Raw genomic sequence first — 23,206 nt, 5'->3', positions numbered from 1 at the left:
AGCCTTGGCCACTGTCATGGCCTCTTGGAACTTCTGTTTCTTCCCCATCTGCCAATCATCAATACTCATACCCACCTCCTCACAAGGAGGCTATAAAAACCTGTGGTCATGGCTTTGAGTCCAAGTCAGTATGGATGCAGCCAATCTGTCATTTCTGGGTGTCTCCTCTGTAGCTGGATCTGCCATATGGTGATGTCCCAGCTCTTGTGCTATCAAGTTAAAGCCTCTTTCTCGACAGGCTGCAGACAATCACCCAGGAAGGGAATGCAGAATGCCCAGAGCAAATCATCTCAGCTGGTCACTGCTTCTGTGCCAAGAAGGGAGGCCTGGCGAGGGGCCAGTCAGGAAGCAGCATGGCATCCCGTGTTCATGACCCACATGAAGGTCCCTCTAGACTTGTGTCAACAAGATCCATGTTCTGAAACAGCTGTTTTTGTTCTGATTATAAAAGTAACATTGGCTCATTGGTAAAACTTGGACTATGTGAGAAGTCTACAGAAATAAATACAAATCATCTAGAATTCCATCCCCAACAGTAACCACACAAATGTTCTAATGTCATGTAAAACGATATTAAACCATCTTTTCGGCCGGGCACGGTGGCTCAAGCCTGTAATCCCAGCACTTTGGGAGGCCGAGACGGGCGGATCACGAGGTCAGGAGATCGAGACCATCCTGGCTAATACGGTGAAACCCCGTCTCTACTAAAAATACAAAAACTAGCCGGGCGAGGTGGCGGGCGCCTGTAGTCCCAGCTACTCGGGAGGCTGAGGCAGGAGAATGGCGGAAACCCGGGAGGCGGAGCTTGCAGTGAGCTGAGATCCGGCCACTGCACTCCAGTCCGGGCGACAGAGCGAGACTCCGCCTCAAAAAAAAAATAAAAAATAAAAAATAAAAAAAAAAATAAACCATCTTTTCCAGCTGCATAGTGTTACAGAATCATTTGCTTAACCATCGTTATTGGGCATTTCTCGTTTCCAACTTTGCATTATTATAATTCAGTGTTCAAGTTTGTATTGCATAAATCTTTGTCTGATTATTGATTATTTTTAAACTTTTTGTGAAATAACTTCAGACTTAGAAAAATGTGACAAAAACAGTACAAAGAGTTCCCATGTACCCTTCAATCAGTCTCACCAAAGGTAAATATTTTATACAACCATAACACAAATATAAAACCCTGGACATTGGCAACACCATACCCTTAACTAATGTACGTACCTTATTCACATTTCTCCTGTTGTCCCATTAACACCCTTTTCTGTTCCAGGATCCCACACTGCATCATTTGCGATGTCTCCTTAGTCTCCTCCAGTTTGTGACAGTGCCTCAGTCTTCCTTTGTCTTTCATGACCTTGACCCTTTTTAAAAATTGAGGTGAAATTCCTGTAACATAAAATTAGCCATTTTACAGTGTACATTTAATGCATTCACAATGTTTTGTACCACCAGGTCTATCTGGTTCCAAAATCTTTTCATCAAAAGGGTCTTTGACCCTTTTGAAGATGTAGGGCAGGTATTCTTTAGGCTGTCCTTCAGATTGTGTTTTTGATGTTTTTCTCATGATTAGATTGAGGTTAGGCATTTGGGACAGGAGCACTGCTGAAGCAATGTGTCCTCGTTGCACCGTATCAGGAGGCACATGGTGTTGATACGTTTCATTATTATTGTGATGTTAACTTTGATCATTGGGTGAAGGTGGTACCCGCATTGTTTCTTCCCTACTATTAAGGTACTGTTTTTCCCTTTGTAATTGATAAGTATCTTATGAGGATATACTTTTGTGATCCGATTTTTTTAACTTAGAATTGATTCCAAAGTCAAGAGTCATAAATCTCTGAGATGGTGTGGGAAGAAAAAGTGCTGGAGAAGAATTGGCGTAGGGTACCATCAGATCCCAGACTGTGTGTGTGCCTCAGTTTCTCTTTCTGCATAACAAAGGATTGTGCCAGTTGTGTAACGATCTTGTGTGGAAGAGAAAACCTAGAGCTAGATACACAGAGATCTTTCTTGAGTCATGTGAATGAGCAGTGCCCAAGCCCGGCAAACCCACAGCAAATTCCCTTGGCTTCCAGAAGAGATGGAGAAAGCAGTGCCCCCACTGGAGGGTCAAAAGCCTCTGTGCAGAGTGTTGTGGGCCTGGAGAGCTGGCCTGGCCATGTCTTTACCTCCTCTGGGCATCTCCCCACCCCAACACCCTTTCTGTGGCCTGGTGGCTGAGTTGCAGCTGACACCCAGAGGCAGGTGAGTTGACAGCTTGGAAGAGGCTGCAGGGTGGATCTGCTGCATGAGCAGGCCTGAGCACAGCCTTACCTCCCCACAGTGGTCCTGGGTGCCCTCCGGCTGCCTACTGCATGTTGGCACTAGCTGTATGAGCACCCGCTTCTTCACCTCGCATGCTATTTGTGTCCTGCACTCTCTCCTTAACCCCATCGTCCTTCTGCTGTGTTTGCAGCCCCTATCTACCCTGGTGGGAGTGGCCAAAAATATTTAGGAGGGGGTCACCAGTTTGTAGCGGCCTCAGAGGATGCGTGGTTCCCCTTATGCCTCAGCCACTCATCAGCCTGGCCCCTGCCCATCATCTGGCGTTGCATTTGTGTAAGGAAAGAAGGGGAGGGCTGGGTGGTGGGTGGAGAACACGTGAGTCCGCCAGGCAGGCCCTGCTTGCTGTGTTCCTCCACGCTGCTGTCTACCCACGCCCCAGAAGTCCTCCGAGGCACCTCCCGGGGCTGAGCTGGGCCACAACAGGCTGCCCTCTCAGACCCCATCTTACCCACGCCCTGGACCCCGCCACTGCTGGGCCATAGCTGGGGGTGTGTACGTGAGCTGCGCAGCCCAGCACCACGCTGACGCTGATGCTCTTCATCCCCTTCTCCCTCCAGGGCATCGAACGCCTCAAACGAAAGAACCAGCCCAGGGAGTGCACGGGGAGCTGGCAGTCAGTAAAGGAGACCTTTGGTGGGGACTTCTCCCTGAACTGGTTCAACCCCTTCTCCAGACCGTGTCAGCCAGAGATCCCCAGTGACAAAGACATGGTGCGGCAGGTGACATCGCTGTCAGACACCGAAACAACGGAGGATCCATCAGAGGAGACAAAGGATGAGGACTCTGTGGAGGTGACAGATGAATAGATGCTGCTGTGGGGAGAGAAGCAAACACTAAAAAGTGCTGTCAACCTTTGTCCTGGGGTTTGGGGTAACGGGGTTCATGGGCATGGTGCGCTCCCAGCACCCCCAGCGCTTCCCTGAGCCGCTCACTTGGCCTTGCCATTCCCTGTAACCCCTCCTTCATCTCTCCATGTTGGGCCAGGTCTGGGGGTCGGGAATAGGCTGGGGACATCAGAGGAGGATGGTGGCTTTCTCAGAATTCATCTAAGAAGAGTCTGCACTGAGAGGGCTCGTCAAGAACCATTCTCCAAGACTGGGCGGCTTTTACGTTCTCCGCCCAGCAAAGGGAGCTTTGGAACAGGGCAGCCCAGGGGCAGAAAAGAGCTTGCCTTTGGCTTTCCCTGGGATTTCTGTCTTCTCTTGGGAAGGCTGGGGCCTTGGCTCCTGGCTTTGAGAGTTAAGATTGTGACAGAAGGACCGGGCAGGGCTGGCCTTGGGGACCTGGGTTGGGACACTGACATCAGGGGAGACAAGCCTGGAAAGACTGCAGAGCTGCCAGCCACTCCCTGGAAAGGGCTTCCCCCTGCTGCCTGCTGAAATTAGGAGGTAGAGGTGGCTGCCGCATGGTTCGAAGAGGACCCCGCATTAAGCTCTACACACACATGTGCAGGACATGGCCAGCATGGACAGAGCCAGAGTTACGACAGTAGCGCCGAAAATGAGCCACCATTCCACAGACACTGGAGTCTTCACTGAGCGGGACAGCTGGGAGCTGTCCTGCCTGTGGCTACATATCTAGCCATTCACAGGTGTGGGTACGGGAAGGACGTCTTTAGAGCTACTGGGGACTCTCTAACCACTCCCATGAGAACTTAATTGAACGTTACCTCTTAGAGGAAGTCTAATAACACACGTAGGTAGAACTAACCATAAACCCTGCCTGTGTGTTGGAGGCCAGTTCTCCCAAATTGGTGTCCATCTTGTCTCTGAAAAGATGGGTGATGGCCAGGGCCTGCTGACTGATGAATCAGATGAATCAGGAAGACAGACACACACACCCTACCAGGATGAGTCTGCCCTCTATTCACCCCATTTGAAGCCTGGGGTGTCTGTGACCACTTCTGAAGGTCTGAGCAGCATTCTGGTGCTCTGAAACCCCATTCCAGTGGTTGCTGAAGGAGCATCTTCTGCACAAAGCCCAACGGAAGAGTTCTTATCCCCGTTTGGTATAAGAAGTGGATTCACCACCCACTCCCTCCACGGGCCTTTGTTCCTCTCTTTGGGCCATTTCCCCAGCATCTACTGGCGTCAGGATTGGCAGGGGCATAGGCACTCAGCAGAGCATGCCCCTGCAAGGCCTCAGTGTCAGGGCCCCCCTTCCAGCTCCAGGCAAAAGGGCATGAGTCCTGGCCCCAAGTGGCCTGTGGCTCCAGTTCAGAGGAGAAGAAGGTCAGTGTTTGGAGGTGCAGTCTCAGGACACTGAGAAAGGAAACTAGCAACCATGAGAAAGAAAAGAGCCAAGCAGCATCCTGGTTCTTGGACAGCATCCTTGGACACTCTGTGAAGGGTGACGATCCTGCCAGAGACCGTCTCTCTACAACTGATGACCCACAAGGGCCTGGGGTTAATTGCTCAAAGGGCCCAATGTTCACAAAGCCACCTCTGCCCTAATCCTTGCTCAGAGCTCTCCAAGTATGACCCACAAGAGGGGTGATGGGGGATTCTAACATTAACAGAGCAACCAGAAAGACATTGGGCCTCCCACAGTCAGGCTGCAGGCCCACTTTCTTGGTCCTTATCAGCTTTAATATTTATTAATAATGACATAGGAGCTTGAGTCAGCTGTAAAGGCCGTTCACTTGCAATCTGGACAGGAAGTTGGCGCTCACCACTTTGGGTAAGAGCTGCTCTGACTATAGGGCCCCCCTATTTGTTATCCTAACTCAGAAGCATCTCTGGGCTGCCAGGGTGGCGGATGAAATACCAAAGAGTTCACACCAAGGAGGAAGCAATGCCTGCGCCCAGAGTCTCCTAGGGGACAGCAGTTCGAATAAGCAAAGAGGATTTGCTGGTCACTGTGTGCTGACATGGGTCTTTATGGTGAGTTCAGGCCTGAGGACAGGGGTGTCTGCAAAACCACATGGCCCTTGAGAAATGTCCTTGCACATTGGGCTTCAAACTCCTCTCCCAGGGATCCAGCTTGGCCTGAAAGCAGAGGTACACACCAGCCCCAAAGCCCATTGTGTTTTCAGTTTGGTTGCTCTGGAAAGGAAGGCTGGGGCATTTTATCTGCACAGAGGCAGACCCTGCCTCCCCTCATCACTGACCCCATCTCCAAGGTAGACCTCAGCCATGTCAGTCCCTGTTCTGGAAGGTGCTGGGCTGGGCCACAGCCAGGGTTAGGTAGGTAATTAACCTGTCCAACCCTGAGCCTCACCTCCCTATACCAGCGACACAGTGGTCTGTCTGTGGTGACCGTTCACAGCATAACATTCTGCTTAGCCTCAAACTGAAAGCATTGCAACTGATGTCAAAACCCGATGAGATCTTACAGGGAGAGAGAGTGGGTGCAATTTGCCTCTTTCTTTGAATAAAAAGCTCTTTGCTCACCCTCAGTGACTGGAGTCTCCTGTTTTAATTAAGAGATCCCAGCCCAAACCCTTGGGCAGTGTCCTTCCTCATGGGTCACCCTAAAGGCACCTCTAGGAAAGCTACTTTTCTTCCATTCCCAGTGTGGGAGACAAGTGTCATACGGCACCACACAGTGGCCATGCCAGGCTTTATCACCTCTTGGGATCGGACACTGTGCTGTGGAGTGACTGACCAAACCCTTCTGTTTGTGTCACCATCCTTGTGGTATTTCCAGCAGAAGGAACAATCACCTTTCCTTCAATAAACATTTATTGAACACCTACTGTATGCCAGGGAGGTGGGCAACTGGGGCAAGGGTGACCAGGATTGAGGTTTTTTCACTTGGGCAGCTGGAAAGGCAGAGGATGACAGGTATCCCACCCCTGACTGTCCTGTGAATTAGACATAAAATAACCCTCATTCAAGCTCCACATGTGCCTCTGCCAGGGTGTGTATCCAGTTGGGGTGACAGCCTTTGAGAGAGGGGTTGGATGTACTGAACAGACAATAAAGAAGCCAACTCCGGCTGGGCGTGGTGGCTCACGCCTGTAATCCCAGCACTTTGGGAGGCCGAGGCGGGCGGATCACGAGGTCAGGAGATCAAGACCATCCTGGCTAACACGGTGAAACCCCGTCTCTACTAAAAAAAAAATACAAAAAATTATCTGGGGGTGGCGGCAGGCACCTGTAGTCCCAGCTACTTGGGAGGCTGAGGCAGGAAAATGGCATGAACCCGGGAGGCGGAGCTTGCAGTGAGCTGAGATCCGGCCACTGCACTCCAGCCTGGGCGACAGAGCAAGACTCCGTCTCAAAAAAAAAAAAAGAAGAAGAAGAAGCCAATTCCTCGGAGCACCTTTGCCTGGGGAGGCCAAAGGATTCCGCGGCTCCCCAAGTGACCACATAAAATAAACCCCCAGCACAGGATACTTTAAGAAGCTTATTGGCGTAAAGAAAAAAGGACTCAGGGACCACAGAGTTTTCTTGAAGTAGAGTTTAATTTAAAGCATAGTGATCATTTGAGCAAATCTCTGGAGGGCAGAACAAGAAGGAGCAAGCTTCAGTTAACAGAAGCAGCCTTGAGTTGCCAGGGTGGTGGATGGAATACCAAAGAGTTCACACCAGGGAGGAAGCAATGCCTGCCCCCTGGAGTCTCCTAAAGGGCAGCAGTTAGAATAAGGGAAGAGGATTTGCTGGTCACTGTTTGCTGACATGGGTTTTTATAGTGAGTTCAGGCCTGAGGACAGAGGTGTCTGTAAAACCACGTGGCCCTTGAGAAATGTCCTTCCAGATTGGGCTTCAAACTGCTTGGAGCACCAGGAGAGGGACTTCCTGGATTTCAGGGATAGAGAGAGGACAATGGAGGCAATAGGAGGAGAATGCACTTCTAGCAGGCCCACCCCAGTGCTGAGAGAGCACGCCAGTTGACAGGTGCCTTCAGGGCCTGCAAACACATGGCCTGAAGATATGGCAGCTTCTCACGGGGCGCCAGTGGCTGGCAGCTACTGGGGACTCTCTAACCACTCCCATGCCCATAGACTGCTGCTCCAGGGAGAGAATCTGTGGCTCTGAAGTCTATGCATTTGAATTGAGACAATGGTGGCCCTGATTTTTGAGGCCATGACTCAGGAAAGGGATTGGATTCTGTGGCCTAGGCTGGTGTTTATAGCTGTGTGATAGCACAAGACCTGGCCTTGTGGGTCTGGCTGCTTATGGTTGTGTTGGCCTTTCTGACCTCCTGCTCTTGAATCTGCCCTCATAAAAGTCATCAAATTTAATCATCCATAATCTGAAAGCTAAGCACAAAGTAGGAAATGCTGAAATCTCAACTAAGGCTCCACAGCATCAGACAAGGCTACTTGGTGATGAGAACAATCTTCTGAGCGTTAATCTCTTTCACTTGTTTGGAACTTAACTTGACGATAAATTTCTTGGGTCCAGTTTTTATTGGGGTGCATTTTATTTGGGATTGGATGGTCTCACCAGGCTGCACCGTCCTGGAAAATTCAAAGACATATGGACATACAATCAGCCAAGGATGTTACGGGAAGAGGAAGAAGATGAGTTGGGTGAGAAACCAGAAAGCCGGGCCTTAGCTCAGCCTCTTTGAAAAGCCCTGGCCATTCCAGGGCATGGCACATTCCTAGATGGTAAGACACAATATTGTCATTTGGCACAATTCTCCCCCAAATAAATAGGTACATTCAATGCAGTATCAAGTTAAATCCCAACTGTTTTTAAACTATATGACAAGATGATTCTAAAAGTTCTATAGCAGAACCTACACCCTGGGTGCTGCTATCAGTTTTCTCAGATGTAAAGCAAGGTGGTTGAACCAGCTGGTTTCCAGAAGCTCTTCCAACTCTGACATTTCACAAACCTTCCCTGGAGTCTTGCCTGACTTTACTACAGATGTTCTTGTTTCACGGGTGTTAGCAACAGTTAATCTATTACATGAAATCTAAGAGGAACATGTATCTTATTGTTGAATCCACGTGAAAGGAATTGTCTAGCCCCTCACTACTCAAAGTCTGTTCTGGGGCTCAGCAATACTAGCATCACCCGGGAGCTTGTAGGAAACACAGAATCTGAGGCTCCACCCTAAACCTACTGAATCAGAATCTACGCTGTAACAATACTCCCCAGGTAATTTGTGTGCACATTAAAATGTGATAAATCCTGATCTAAGGAAAATAGGAGTCTACTGATTTTTACTTGGAAGATTCAGACATCCTGTAAGAAAGAGACCATCAGAAACCTCTCAGAAACAAAATATTAGAGTTCAGTAAAGGTTTTTGCTGGATATATCAGCATGCCAAAAATCAATTTCCATATAGTCCAGCAAACGATTAGAAAATATAATGAAAAATATTCCATTCATAAAAGCTATAATACTGATGCATCTTGGAATTAACCCAACTAAGAACGTGCACGTGGGTATATAAAGAAAACAACATTGCTTTTCTAAAGGTGATAAAAAAGACTTGAAAAAAATGGGAAAATCTCATATTCCTAGATGGTAAGACACAATATTGTCATTTGGCACAATTCTCCCCCAAATAAATAGGTACATTCAATGCAGTATCAAGTTAAATCCCAACTGTTTTTAAACTATATGACAAGATGATTCTAAAAGTTCTATAGCAGAACCTACACCCTGGGTGCTGCTATCAGTTTTCTCAGATGTAAAGCAAGGTGGTTGAACCAGCTGGTTTCCAGAAGCTCTTCCAACTCTGACATTTCACAAACCTTCCCTGGAGTCTTGCCTGACTTTACTACAGATGTTCTTGTTTCACGGGTGTTAGCAACAGTTAATCTATTACATGAAATCTAAGAGGAACATGTATCTTATTGTTGAATCCACGTGAAAGGAATTGTCTAGCCCCTCACTACTCAAAGTCTGTTCTGGGGCTCAGCAATACTAGCATCACCCGGGAGCTTGTAGGAAACACAGAATCTGAGGCTCCACCCTAAACCTACTGAATCAGAATCTACGCTGTAACAATACTCCCCAGGTAATTTGTGTGCACATTAAAATGTGATAAATCCTGATCTAAGGAAAATAGGAGTCTACTGATTTTTACTTGGAAGATTCAGACATCCTGTAAGAAAGAGACCATCAGAAACCTCTCAGAAACAAAATATTAGAGTTCAGTAAAGGTTTTTGCTGGATATATCAGCATGCCAAAAATCAATTTCCATATAGTCCAGCAAACGATTAGAAAATATAATGAAAAATATTCCATTCATAAAAGCTATAATACTGATGCATCTTGGAATTAACCCAACTAAGAACGTGCACGTGGGTATATAAAGAAAACAACATTGCTTTTCTAAAGGTGATAAAAAAGACTTGAAAAAAATGGGAAAATCTCATATTCCTAGATGGTAAGACACAATATTGTCATTTGGCACAATTCTCCCCCAAATAAATAGGTACATTCAATGCAGTATCAACTTAAATCCCAACTGTTTTTAAACTATATGACAAGATGATTCTAAAAGTTCTATAGACAAAAATGTGGGGGGTGGGGATTTGGCTAATACATATCAATATGTAGATATGATAATCATATAAAATTATTCTAGAACTATAATCATTTAAGCGGTATGATGTTATAGTAGAAGAAGACAAATGAAATAGCAAATTAAAGAGTTCAGAGACCCAGATATATATGGGAATTTACAGCCTAATAAAGGCAGTGCTACAAAGTACTAGGAAAACCATACACAAAGTTGGAGCTCCACATCACACCACACCCCAAAAAAATTCCAGATAAATACCTACTTGTGTAAATAAAGCTGGAAATTCTAGAAAAAGCATAAGAGAATATTTCTGTGCACCTAGGATAACATGAAATTCAGTATCCGTAAGGGAAAAGATTGAAAAATTTGACTACATTAAAATTTAAAAGTTCTAATGGTGAAAGACATCTTAGTGTTTAAAAAAATACAAACTGTTTGGCCGGGCATGATGGCCCATGCCTGTAATCCCAGCACTTTGGGAGGCCAAGGCGGGCAGATCACCTGAGGTCAGGAGTTCAAGACCAGGCTGGCCAATATGGGAAAACCCCATCTCTACTAAAAATACAAAAATTAGCCAGGTGTGGTGGCGCATGCCTGTAATCCCAGCTACTCAGGAGGCCAAGGCAGGAGAATCACTTGAACCTGGGGACGGATGGAGGTTGCAGTGAGCTGAGATCCTGTAACTGCACTCCAGCCTGGGCGACAAAGTGAGACTCTGTCTCAAAATAAATAAATTAAAAATTAAATTTAAAAATTTAAATACAAACTGCTATAAACAATTCACAGCACATAACACTCTTTACTGTGTAAAGACTCCATACTAATATGAAAAAATAAATGACTCAGTAGAAAAATGGACAAAAGTTAGGAACAGGCAATTCACAGGAGAGAGTCAATTAATGTAAGAAATATTCAGCCTCACAAATAATCAGAGATGCAAAGTAAAGCAATGAGATTACTTAACTGCTAGATTGGCAAGAATCAAAAAGATCTGTTGATAGAGCATAAATTGATGCAATCTTTTCTGAAAGTAATTTGGCACTAGCAAAATGTATCTACGTTTTGACCCTATGACCCCATACTGGGAATTCACATCTCAAGAATATGCACACATGTGCAAGATATATGTCCAGAAGTGTATTTCTGTTTGTAAGAATACCTCAGGCGGACTCACCCATGGTCAGAGGTCTGCAGTGAGGAGATGCCCAGGCTTTCCAAAGAGAACTTAACGTCAGTCAAAGGGATGGCCAGAGTATTCCTGAAGATACAATTGCAGACAAGTAGCTGGCCAACTCTGCCTGTGCTAGGCAACTGTAGTAGGGTGGGGAGGAGAGATGAGGAGAGAAGATATGCATGAGCCAACCAAGGACCCTCAGGGTTCTTAAGGGCCTCGTCACACTCCGTGGCCAACTTGCAGGCAGGAGGAGCCCTTTATGGTCTGCAGGAATCTCACCTCTATAGAGAACTCAGGGTACTGGAAAGACATGAATACTTCAGAGGCCATGATTTCTTTAGACTCCACAATTTCCGCAATGATGAAACCTCTGATAACTGGCTCATCATCTAATATGGCCAGGCTGTTGATGTAGGTCTTGGAGTCCAAGGTCAGAGTCACTTCTGATACTGCCAAAGAGTCAGGGTGGAGGGGAGAGGTCATTCATCATAGGCCCCATGAGTTTTCCTCATCAAGCACAGAATTAGATTAACTTTGTATGAATTGAACTGGATAACCTTGGACATGTCCCATACTCTCTTTAGAAAACAAGACGTTGGGCTCAAGATGGAATAATAATTGGCCAATTTCTCCAAGCTTCCATCCTGAGTGCATGACAGACATTACCCATTGTCATCAGGACATCCCACTTGTTCCCAACACTGTGCCCTGGGCACGCATAATCATTGATTTGATTGGGCATCTGAGATTAAAATTTCTGCCACCATAGAAGACTTCTCATGACACTTTCAGCACCCCTAATTTATAGCTCTACGATAGACCCAGGCTCCTAGTCCAGTGGTCTATTGGCCCACTTTTCCTCTGTGCCTGGCTTTCTTCTGACTACCAAGGGGTAGGTTTTCAATAAATGTTTGTTTGTGTTAACTCACACACAAAAATTTGTTAATGTATGGAAGTTGTCCACAGAGGAGAAGAAGGATTTCAGATTGTGGGGACCCTGAGCTCACTTGAGGCCTCTCCTCCCCCTGGTTCTGGTACCTTGACCTTGGATCTGCGAGGTCTTATTGAGGTCACACAGTTTTGCCACCTTCTTGCCAGTGTACAACTGTAGTTCAAAGGAGCCCGAGATGTTGACATTCTGTAGGGCAGCAGTCTTCCTTTTGAGAATCACGGTGAAATTAACAGGGTTTCCCAGCAGCACATCATCTGACTGTACCGACATGTGAAGAAAGTTCTCTTTTACAGGTCGTCTGTGCTCCCTCTCAGAACTGAGAAGGAGGAAGGCATGATCCATGACCTGCCTCTCCTCGGAGGAGCCTGAAAGAGACACAAAGACAAGTTCCTTCAGGTGCTCCTTCAAGGGCCAAATGTCCCAACCACCGCCGTGGCAGAAGGAGCCCATCTGCATGGCCAGGACTCCAGAGACATCCCTGGAGCCCATGAGCTATAGATTCACAGAGAGGAGCATTCAAATCCCCATTCCTAAGCAATAGCACATTCTGACATCAGTGGGAATGGCAGAATAAAGACCTCCAAAAATCTGCTTCTCCATAAAAGCAATGAGAACATTGGCAAAAATTATCAAAACAATTTTTTCAGAACTCTTGACATTAACTAAAGGCTTATAATAATCTAAGGAGCATTTATTCAAGTAAAACAGCACAATCTCAGTAAGAATCGTTTTGTGGCATTCTGATTCCCATCTCCCCTTCTCTCCAGCTCCACAGTAGACTCAAAAACCAACAGCACCAAATCACAGTGAAAACCAGCAGCCTAGCCACCTCCGGAGGGGACAGAATGGTTTTGGAGTTCCCTAAAAGCTCCACTACCACAGAATTGTTGTTAATTCACCTAAGGGCGATTCCCCGGAAACCCTCATTCACAGAGTTTGTCTTCATTGACCTGACTCAGAGCTCCCTAGTTACCAACAGCCTTTTCCCTGGAGCATTTGTTAAGACAAACAACCAACCTACAGCAATTGTTTACAAGTGCAGTTTCCTAAGGCAACAAGGAAAAGAAGGGAGTTGAGGGGAAAAGAAGCCGATCAAAAATCTTAAAAGGAAAAACTGAGGAACAGAATGTCCACAGGGGCTTTGGAAAGCTCAGACAGAATCCTGGAAATCTAGAACGTCTGAGAAAGCTCTGATAAGGCTCTAAGCTCTCACCTCTAACTGACCTTGAGGCTCTGCCCAAGCAAGAAGTGAAGGCAGAATTATAAATTGCCTGCCAGGGCAATGAAATGTACCCCAACTTGTACACAGAGCCCCTTGCCAAAGGCTAGGAGCCTTAATGATTCAAGAAATTTAAAGCAATACCCATCCAAGCATTAGCTGACCATTCAGCAAACTGTGCAGAGAATTCAGTGGTCATGGACAAGAAAGATTACAGACTTTCTGGAATTATATCAGGGAAGTCATTAAACAAACAGCAACAACAAAAGCAACCCTGGGACGGGGTACAGGATCTGATTTCTAGAGTTACCATATTATGTTTTTTAAAATGTCCAATTTTTAGCAAAAAATTACAAGACATACAAAGTATAGGCCATACATGGCGGTACAGGGGTTGGAGGGGAGGAACATGGAAACAGTCAATAAAAACTGTCCCTAAGGAAGCCCTGACATTGAACCTACTAGACAAAGACTTTAAATTAGTTATTTTAAATATATTCAAAGAACTAAAAAAAGGCATGAGAACAAATGGCTTGCCAAATACAGAATATTGAGAGAGATTAAAAGTATTTTTAAAAAAGAACCAAATATAAATTCTGGAGTTGAAAAGTACAATAATAGCAGATTAGAGCTTGCAGGAAAATCAGCAAACTTGAAGACAGGTCATAAGATTATCTAGTCTGAGAGACAGAAAGGAAAAACAATGAGGAAAAGAGAACAGAGCCTCAGAGATCTGAGGGACACGATCAAAAGTGTAGCAGTTGACAGATACCACTGGTCTCCCTCTCTATCATATCCCTCCCTCTCTGATACTTCTGTCACACTGCCAAAAAAAGAAAAAAAACTCCTGACCTAATTGCTTTTAATCAAGTTTGCTCATTTTCAACACAGCCCTGAGGATAAGATTTTATTTCAGAGAGAGCAGCTGTAAGACAGGAATTTCTGAGCTTGGTTACAAAGCTCTCCATCCACGTCCACTCTGAACACAAAGAGACATCAAAGTGGAGATCTCCAGTTTGTCCTGAGCTGCCTTGGTAGCCATCACTTGCCCCATTTATATGGAAGAAATATTTCCTGCAGGCCTACCTTGTGCAAGGTTTTATGCAAGCTCACAATCAACCCAGGGGTCCAAACTGACCTGCTTGTAACTGTACTGCAGTGGAGGGTGGGAAAACCCCAGCTGCATGGGTACCATCTGCCATCCCATAGCACAGCACATTGCTCCCTCATCTATGAGTCTACGATTTCCTGCCTTCCTGTTAATCACATCCCATCTTCAGTTTGCCCCTGTCTGGACTCTTGCACCCTTTGAGGATGCTGTATGGAGTTGTCTTCCTTTCCTTACTACGTGGTACAGGAACCACAGCCAATGGGCCACAGGGGAAATACAAATCTGTAAGATTGAGGCACATCAAGAACAGAGGCAGCGTATGAGCCTGTGGATAGTAGAGATTGCAAAGGAGACAGTTCAGGTGGGGAAAGCATAAGCAGAGGTTTGGCCAGGGGTGAAAGTAGCCAGCCTTTTCAGGGAACAGCAGGCAGCATGGCTAGGGGATGAACTTGAGCTCAGGAAAGGAGCCAGAGGCCAGCTCTGCAGGGGCCAGAAAGCCAGGCTGAGAAGATGTCTAATCTCCTGGGCACTGGGGAGCACGGACAGTCTTAGCAAGGTGAATGAGCAATGCAAAGGCCTCAATTAGGATTTGTGTTTTTTTGTTGTTTGTTTGTTTGAGACAGGGTCTTGTTCTGTCACCCAGGCTGGAGTGCAGTGGCATAGTCATTGCTCACTGCAACCTCAACCTCCCTGACTCAAGCAGTCCTCCCACCTTAGCCTCCTGAGTAGCTGGGACCAAAGGCACATGCCACCATACCCGGCTAATTTTCTTTTTTTTTTTTTTGGTAGGGACCGGGTTTCACCATGTTGCCCAGGCCCACCCCCAATCTTGAGTCTTTTCATGGTCTGAGTGACTCAGGGGCTGAGTTAGAAGGAGCCCTGTGATGCTGGCCACCTTCTGGATACTTGTACTCGTAGGTGATATCTCTCCTCCTGTCTTGGCCCACTGCCTTGGTGCTGATGTTTTTCCCGATGCTTGTGGTCTCCATTGAAATTATGTGTAACTCCTCCTGCCCATTCACCATCTTCACCAACCAGATGAGCCTGTCACCATTCACTTCTGAGAAGACGAATCTGGTGTCATAGACAATAAAGATGTCACCTTTGCGGATGGCAGTCAGTGGCGACGGCCCACAGCAGAAGACACCTGAGGGGAAGCCAGAGGTGGTCACTCTCAGTAAGATTCCCCAGCCCACCCAGCCTGGACCCAGTGGCAGCAATGATTCCCAAAGTCAAACAGGACTGGCAAGCAAACTTTGCCCAAGAAGCATCTGGGTGCTCATTTCCTAGGCTGTCCTAACTATTCTGAAAAGAGGGGCACATCTCAGCTTTGACTTGAAGAGTATCAGAAATCCTCCGACCCAGTAACAGGAAGTCACACTGCCTATTAAACTCATCCCAGCACATCAGTCCCCAATCACAGAGATACACAATCTGGGTCTGATTCCTGGCATCACGCCTTGGAGCTATGTGATCTTGTGCAAGTCATTTCAGCTCTCTGTGGCTCCATTTCCTAGAAAACTAAGAATAAAAACTGCACTTACTTCCTAAGGCTATTGCGAAGATTAAATTAAATAATACAGGCAAAGTACTTAGCCCTGTGCCTAAAACAAATGCAAGCTGTTGCTTATGGATCTCGGCTAATAAGAAAATTTCCATTCTAAGAGCTTTTTATTTCATTTTTTATTTTTTTAAGAGCTGTCTTTTTATTTCTAGCATGGGGATAGAGAGTTACCCTTATTAGTCATTGACAACTTAGTGAGAATTAGTCTCTTGTTTGATAGTTCCTCAGTAGTAGCTTTGGTTTTTACATACCCTTGTATTCTGGGCATTGGGTTTCTGCTTCCATTATTTTATTTAATCCTCAACACACAGGCTCCTCTCCCTTGCCTCTTTAAGGCAGCCAAACCTGTGAAGTCAGTGTATTGGAGCACTAGGACTCAGGATAACTGGTCTCCTAATCTAATACTGGTTCTTCTCCTAACTTGTTGACTAACCTTGGGCATCCCCACCCTCCCTCTCTGGCCTTATCTATAAAGTGAGCAGGTTAGGTGGACTTTTAAGGCCTCTTTTCTGGCCAGGGAACAGGGCTTCCTCTGCCTCTCAGGCAGATAGTGGCACTGGGGTACTCACTGCCTGGTTGCCATGGCTACTGTCCCACCTCAGCAAATGCTACTCAGACTCCCTGGATGGAAAGAGCCCTCAACATTGCCCTGCTGAGAATCTTCCTGCAGAGTATAGGGGGATATGGGCATATCACCTGCTCCTTCCACCTCTGGGGGCCACCTCCCACCACGCTCACCCCCTATTATAAGGGCAATGCCTTTTCTTTGGAGAAACATGGAGGCTGTTTTCACTTTTAACAGCACTTTTTGCCTTCAGGGCCATGTGGGCTCACACTGCAGCTGGAGGAATCAGGAGTCCCACACTGAGGGGTGTGGGGCCCGCAAAGTGTGTTTAAATGTTAACCTGAATGCCTTTGGGGATCTGCATGCTCATGTCTCTAGGTCCCCATCTTCCCAAGCAGGCAGCCCTGCTCACTCTGTGGCTCTGTGGGCAGATGAATTTGCTATCCTTGGGATGAGGGTCACAGCCAAACGATGACTTATTCCTAGAAGAACCTTGGGAGACATCTACTTCAGGGGCTGCAGGAGTGAGGCAGAGGTGTCAGGGAGGGGCTGGCTTGTCCCTGAGCACACTTCAGCTGGAGCAGCTCTGCTTTACATTACGAGGTGGCACACAAAGTTTCCTTCTGAGCAGTCGGACTGCTTTTTTCAAAAAAAAAAAAAAAAAGTTTGAGGCTGGCTGAGGTGGTTCACACCTGTAATCCCAGCACTTTGGGAAGCCAAGGCAGGCAGATCACCTGAGGTCAGGAGGTTGAGACAAGCCTGGCCAACATGGTGAAACCCCATCTCTACTCAAAATACAAAAAATGAGTCAGGCATGGTGGCAGATACCTGTAATCCCAGCTACTCAGGAGGCTGCAGCAGGAGAATCACTTGAACCCGGGAGGCAGAGGTTGCAGTGAGCCAAGATTGCACCATTGCACTCCAGCCTGGGCAACAAGAGTGAAACTCCATCTCTAAATAAATAAATAAGTAAAGGCCAGGCACAGTGGCTCACACCTGTAATCCCAACACTTTGGGAGGCCAAGGCAGGTGGAACACCTGAGGTCAGGAGTTCGAGACCAGCCTGACCAATATGGTAAAGCCCTGTCTCTACTAAAAATAAAAAAATTAGCCAGGCATGGTGGCGTGCACCTGTAGTCCCAGCTACTCAGGAAACTGAGACAGGAAAATTGCTTGAACCTGGGAGGTAGAGGTTGCAGTGAACTGAGATTGCACCACTGCACTCCAGCCTGGGCAACAGAGTGAGATTCTGTCTCAAAATAAATAAACAAATAATTTTTAAAAATTTGAGAACTATTGAGCTAATCTATTTTCCCTTTACTGGGCTGACTTTGTCTTTAGTACGAGGACTCACAATTTAAAATAAAGATAACTTGATTCCACAGATTTTCCAAGTAACTTCAGACCAACCCCGTGCCTCTGTTTTCCCAGCTGTACAAAGACACCCTCCCTCCCCTGGCAAGGTCCTTCCAGCTACAAGGGGCCACTGTCTTACCCAGGAGTTGGTAACCCACAACCAACTGAGATAAGTATCCCCATTATGTCTGACTTGGGCTGAATCCTGGTCCAGCCTCGTGGATCTGTGTGACCTCAGGCAACTCACTTCACTTCCCTGAGCCTCAGTTTCCTCATTTGTAAAATGAGGATAATGACAACCTACTTTGAAAGGTTAGTTGTGAGTAAAATGGATCATGTTGGTACTGAGCACGGCACGCAGTAGGGAACCCTTAAGTGCTACCATCCCATTGCTCTTAACAGTATTGTCATTGGCATTACTTCATAAAAATAGCCAGCAAACTGAAGCCCCTGCTCAGTGGGAATAGCAGGAAGGACTGAGCATGCTTTTTGTGTTGGGAAATTTTTATTAAAACTTTCCCCACCTGCTTGGCTGCATACCCAAGACCCACAGAACCCGGAGCCATGTAAGGAGAGCATCACGGATGCCCAGCGCCTTCCTGCCACCCACTTACCCTGGCTGCGCTCCTGTGGTGTTGCGTCCACAGCCTGCCAGCCATCATAGCCCTTGGGCAGATCCAGTCGCTTCATCCAGGCATCCGTCCACACGTGGAAATTCCTGCCACAAATTGGGAACAGGCTCCACCCCAGACCACCCACAAACCTAGTTAGAGATAAACACGCCAAAATTGCCAGGGACATCTTCATCACCAGGGAACCACTGAAGTTGTTCTCAGGGGTTTGGGAACCTTTGTCAACACTGGCAAGGAAGGGGCCACCGCTGAGTCCCACCTGCCTCTCAGAAAGCCTCCCAGGGCACAGAGCTGTGTGCAGTGGGCAGAGCTGGAGGAACCCCATGAGACCCTCACCGTGCCTATGGATCTCAAAGAGCCTGGGAGTCTTCACCACTAGAGGTGGTGAACTCAAGGCAGAACTAAATCTTACCTGTCTTGACATCTGCAGTGTTTGAAGCATAACAGACACCTAATAAATTTTTCCTGAATGAATGGGTGAAATGCACTAGGTTGTGCAGTCACAGCCTAGTAAAAGATTACAACTGTTATTTCATTCATTCAATGAATGTATTCAATTCGCTGGGATTCTGATTTGGTGGATCAGCAACTTTGTAACTGGCCAGTCTCTGAATTCTCATATTAAATCTTGCTATTTTTAAGTTGGTGCTCTTGGTTTTCTAACTAGAAAATGAACAGTCATTCCTCACTATCCACAGGGGATTGGTTCCAGGACCCCTGAGTATACCCAAATCCATGCACACTCAAGTCCTGCAGTTGGCCCTGTGGAACGTGTATATAGGAAAAGTCAGATCTCAGTATAGGCAGGTTTCACTTCCCACAAATACACCTATACTCAGTTGAAAAAATCTGCCTATGAGTGAACCTGCACAGTTCAAACCCATGCTGTTCAAGGGTCAACTGTATATCATCTACAAATAATACTGGTTAGTGCCTCCTTTCCAAAAGTTCCAAGTCTTCCTGTTTTTTCTTGTCTTGGTACATGAACTAGAACGTCTCAGCAGTATTTAAATAAAAGCTGTAAGGCTCCAACTTCAACTGAAATGCCTCGGGAATTTGTAATCATGCCCTGACCTTCCCACCTCGTCTACTCCCTCTGCAACTTCTCATTTTCCCTTTTCTATCTTGTGGTCACTTTTAGCTCGCAAGGGGCCCATGTGCTCTGGATCAGAGAACAAAGGACATAAGCTTCATGCTGACCAGTGGGTACCGGTTACATCAAAACTTCTCAAACAGTGGTATAGATCAGATCTCCTGGGCCAAGTGCTAACATGAACTTCAGATTCCTGGCCCTTCCCCTGTAGAGGCAAAAGCTCCAGTACAGGAATCTGCATTTGTTGTTGTTGTTGTTGTTGTTATTGTTGGGGGGGAGTCTAGCTCTGTCACCAGGCTGGAGTGCAATGGCGTGATCTCGGCTCACTGCCACCTCTACCTCCCAGGTTCAAGTGATTCTCCTGCCTCAGCCTACTGAGTAGTTGGGATTACAGGCACGCGCCACCAGGCCCAGATAATTTTTGTATTTTTAGTACAGAGAGGGTTTCACCATATTGGCCAGGATGGTCTCGATCTCCTGACCTCATGATCCACCCACTTCGGCCTCCCAAAGTGCTGGGATTACAGGCATGCACCACCATGCCCGGCCAGGAATCTGCATTTTTAAACAATCACCCCCAGGTGATTCCAGCACAGATTGTCCAAGGCCAAATGTTGAAAAACATTGAGTTTCAGGAGCAGTGAGCATTGGCCTACAACTTGAATCAGTCTCTGAGGGAGGCTGAAGGGGTCCCACAGCTCAGCAGAATCTCTGGGCTGGGAGGGCCTGGAGACTGGGCTTGGGCTAGAAAATTCCTGGGATGCCAGGCATGGTGGCTTGCACTTGGAATCACAGCTACCTGGGAGGCTAAGGCAGGAGGACTGCTTGACACCAGTTCAAGACCAGAAGGGGCAACCTAGCAAGAGACCCTGTTTCTAAAAAGAAAAAAGGAAGTTCCTGGGAGGAGACAGGGCAGGTTGAGAAGGAGGAACCTACCAGACAGAGTCACGGCTCATATTGGTGATTTTCTCACCATTCTCATTCACATAGGTGTCCACCGTGAGGTTCTTTTCTGTGTCATGAGCTGAATCGAAGGCTGTCACACTGCGTGCTGGGATGCCCAGCGCTCGCAGCACTGAAATGATCCAGGGTGGGGTGGTTGGCAACTGTGGGGGCTGGGAGTCCCTCCCATGGTACCTCTCCTCTCAGCCCCTGCATCTCCCACTTACCTGTAGTCAGGATCCCAGCGAATACCCAGCACTGGCCGAAGCGCACTGCCTGCTTCGTGCTGTAGTACTGCTGCAGGATTGGGGCGCTGCCTGTCCACTTGTATGGGGCTGTGCCACCTTGGTAGTCCCCAGTCCAGTTCCCAATGAGCACGCCTTGGCCCTTCTCAAAGCTCATCTGCCACACACATAGGGGTGGGGTCAGTGTCCACCCCTCAGAAGAACAAGGTGCTGCCAGCCCAGCTTGGCCACCCAGCCCCCAAAGTGGACACCTCACAATGTCTCAGAGCACTTGGAGGACACGGGCTATCCAGAACAGGCAGGGTGCCTAGAAGGGCCAACGAGCATGCCAGTTGTGTGAGTGACCAGGGAGGATGCTCACTGCTCTGTGCCTCAGTTTCCTCCCTTGTAAAATGATGATCATTACAACACCTACATTTAGGCTGGTTTTGTTTGTGTTTTGAGAGAGGATCTTGCTCTGTAGCCCAGGCTGGAGTACAGTGGTGTGAGCTCGGCTCACTGCAGCCTCAACTTCCTGGGCTCAGGTGATCCTCCCGCCTCAGCCACCCAGGTAACTGGGCCTACAGGCACACGCCACCACACTTGGCTAATTTTTGTAACTTTTCGTAGAGACGGGGTTTCATTTTGGCCAGGTTGGTCTCAAACTCCTGAGCTCAAGCAATCCAACTGTCTCGGCCTCCCAAAGTGCTGGGATTACAGGCGTGAGTCACTATGCCCGGTCCCTTTAGGTTGTTTTGAGGATGACCTGGGTTAAGCCTGTGCCTGTTTTGGCATCTTCCATTTTTAAATTGTCAGTGGCCTGCACCTCTCTTAACCCCTGAGGAGCCCTGGCTGGATGATCCTTTCCACCTTATTAAAACCAGAGAGAGGACAAAACTTGTGAGTTCACCTTTGAAAGCACTTAATGGAATCTCTAAAGAAGGTTGTAGAGGCAGGTTCAGAGGAGCCCTCCGAAAACATGAAAGGTGACACAGTCACAAATCTTTGATCTGGTGGTGGCCTGACTTTGACCACATCTACCCATCCCCTCCTGACCTGCACGTTAACATCCTTTGCAAACCCCATTATGCCTTGTGAAAAGCACAATTATAGTGCCTCATGTTTTCCAGCATGTCAAAGATGTCCGTTTGTTAAACTAAAACCCTTATAGTATGCCACAATGTCTGAATCCTGTTTGGGGGTTTGTTCAGTTTTAATTGACAAGAAGTCTCAAACAACGGTGTGGCCTGGACCTCCCATGACCTCTCAGGTCCTGTGGCTGGACAAGCCTCTTCATTCAGCAAAATCAGAGAGAGAGCAGAGGCCACCCTCAGACTCAAGAGTGGTCAGACGGAATGAAAACAGATGAAAGAGAGACAGGCAAGGGTCCTAGGCAAAGCAGGAAACACACCTCCTATCTTAACTGTCACCCAGCCACTGATCCGGTCCAGCTGCTGCGTCCTTCTGCGAAATTGAGCGGCCCCAGCCTGTCAGCGCCTGCTAGACCCAAGGCGTCTATAGAGCAATGTAAGGGAGGGAGGAGATAGGGAAAGAAGGGGAGTGACGCTGAGCCCAAAGGACATCAGTACTTTCTTTTTTTTTTTTTTGAGACGGAGTCTCGCTCTGCCGCCCAGGCTGGAGTGCAGTGGCCGGGTCTCAGCTCACTGCAAGCTCCGCCTCCTGGGTTTACGCCATTCTCCTGCCTCAGCCTCCCAAGCAGCTGGGACTACAGGCGCCCGCCATGTCGCCCAGCTAGTTTTTTGTATTTTTTAGTAGAGACGGGGTTTCACCATGTTAGCCAGGATGGTCTCGATCTCCTGACCTCGTGATCCGCCCGTCTCGGCCTCCCAAAGTGCTGGCATTACAGGCTTGAGCCACCGCGCCCGGCCAGGACATCAGTACTTTCAAAACTCCTGATGCATGAAGCTCTGTCCCCCTGCGGAACACAGCACATTCCTATGCCCAGGTGTGGTAGGCAGTCACCGAGATGGCCCCCAGTAATCCCCTTTCCTAGACCCAGCGACTCACTTCTGACCAACAGAATGCAGCAAAAGTGATGGCTGTCACTTCTGAAATGAGGTGACAAAGGCTGTGGCTTCCAGCCTGGGTGCCCCCTCTCTTACTTGCTCACTCTGATGGAAGCTGGCTGCTGTGCTATGAGCTGCCCCGAGCTGAGGCTGCTCACAGCCGGGTGAGTGAGCCTGGAAGTAGGTCCTCCCCCAGAGATCTTGAGCCAGAACATTCAGCTACACCACACCTGGATTCCTGACCCACAGACATGGGAGATAATGGATGTTTGTTGTTTCAGCCACAGTGTCTTGGGGTAACTTGTTACTTAGCAGTGGATCATGAATGCACTCACTGCCCTGCCGAGGTTCCCTGCCTGGTGTGGGAGTCGTCTTTTAGGCGGCCCTGCCAGAAGCTCTGCCTGCTAGTCAGAAATTCACAGATCCAGGAGGCCCATGGATAGCCACGAACTTCTAAGAGTTAAGGGGCAACCTTTATAGGGAACCTGGAATGGGGAAGGCCTCTGAAGCGGGCTGGGGTTCTCAGACTCCTGAGCATGGAAGCTAATCTGCAGTAACCTAATTTGGAAGTGACTCCTGGAATACC

At 47.5% G+C, this 23,206-nt stretch overlaps 2 protein-coding genes across 6 annotated transcripts in view; one reads left to right on the top strand and one right to left on the bottom strand.

Moving 5' to 3' along the window:
* The window catches only part of ZDHHC3 (zinc finger DHHC-type palmitoyltransferase 3), a 61,681-nt gene extending 55,959 nt beyond the window's left edge, over positions 1–5,722 (top strand). For 3 of the 4 annotated variants that reach the window (XM_033212307.1, XM_033212305.1, XM_033212304.1), the window contains one exon: positions 2,883–5,722. In XM_033212307.1, coding sequence (XP_033068198.1) covers positions 2,883–3,131 — 249 coding nt within the window. In that variant the 3' untranslated portion in view covers positions 3,132–5,722. Of the gene's footprint in view, positions 1–238; positions 584–2,882 lie in introns of those variants that run through there. The other variant, XM_033212310.1, reaches the window with a different exon arrangement.
* Positions 5,723–6,714: 992 nt separating this feature from the next.
* TGM4 (transglutaminase 4) overlaps positions 6,715–23,206 on the bottom strand; it is a 41,343-nt gene continuing 24,851 nt past the window's right edge. For both annotated transcript variants that reach the window (XM_033212300.1, XM_033212299.1), the window contains exons 7-14: positions 20,597–20,771; positions 20,364–20,502; positions 18,317–18,420; positions 15,113–15,364; positions 11,974–12,252; positions 11,215–11,384; positions 10,936–11,072; positions 6,715–7,732 (exon numbers count right to left, since the gene is read on the bottom strand). In XM_033212300.1, the coding sequence (XP_033068191.1) occupies positions 7,591–7,732; positions 10,936–11,072; positions 11,215–11,384; positions 11,974–12,252; positions 15,113–15,364; positions 18,317–18,420; positions 20,364–20,502; positions 20,597–20,771 (1,398 nt within the window). In that variant the 3' untranslated portion in view covers positions 6,715–7,590. The remainder of the gene's footprint in view (positions 7,733–10,935; positions 11,073–11,214; positions 11,385–11,973; positions 12,253–15,112; positions 15,365–18,316; positions 18,421–20,363; positions 20,503–20,596; positions 20,772–23,206) is intronic.

This window comes from Trachypithecus francoisi, unplaced genomic scaffold, assembly GCF_009764315.1.
Source record: "Trachypithecus francoisi isolate TF-2019V2 unplaced genomic scaffold, Tfra_2.0 Lachesis_group0, whole genome shotgun sequence".
Classification (NCBI taxonomy): domain Eukaryota; kingdom Metazoa; phylum Chordata; class Mammalia; order Primates; family Cercopithecidae; genus Trachypithecus; species Trachypithecus francoisi.
The sequence above is the reverse complement of the archived record's forward strand: the minus strand, read 5'-3'. Positions and strand labels throughout refer to the sequence as shown.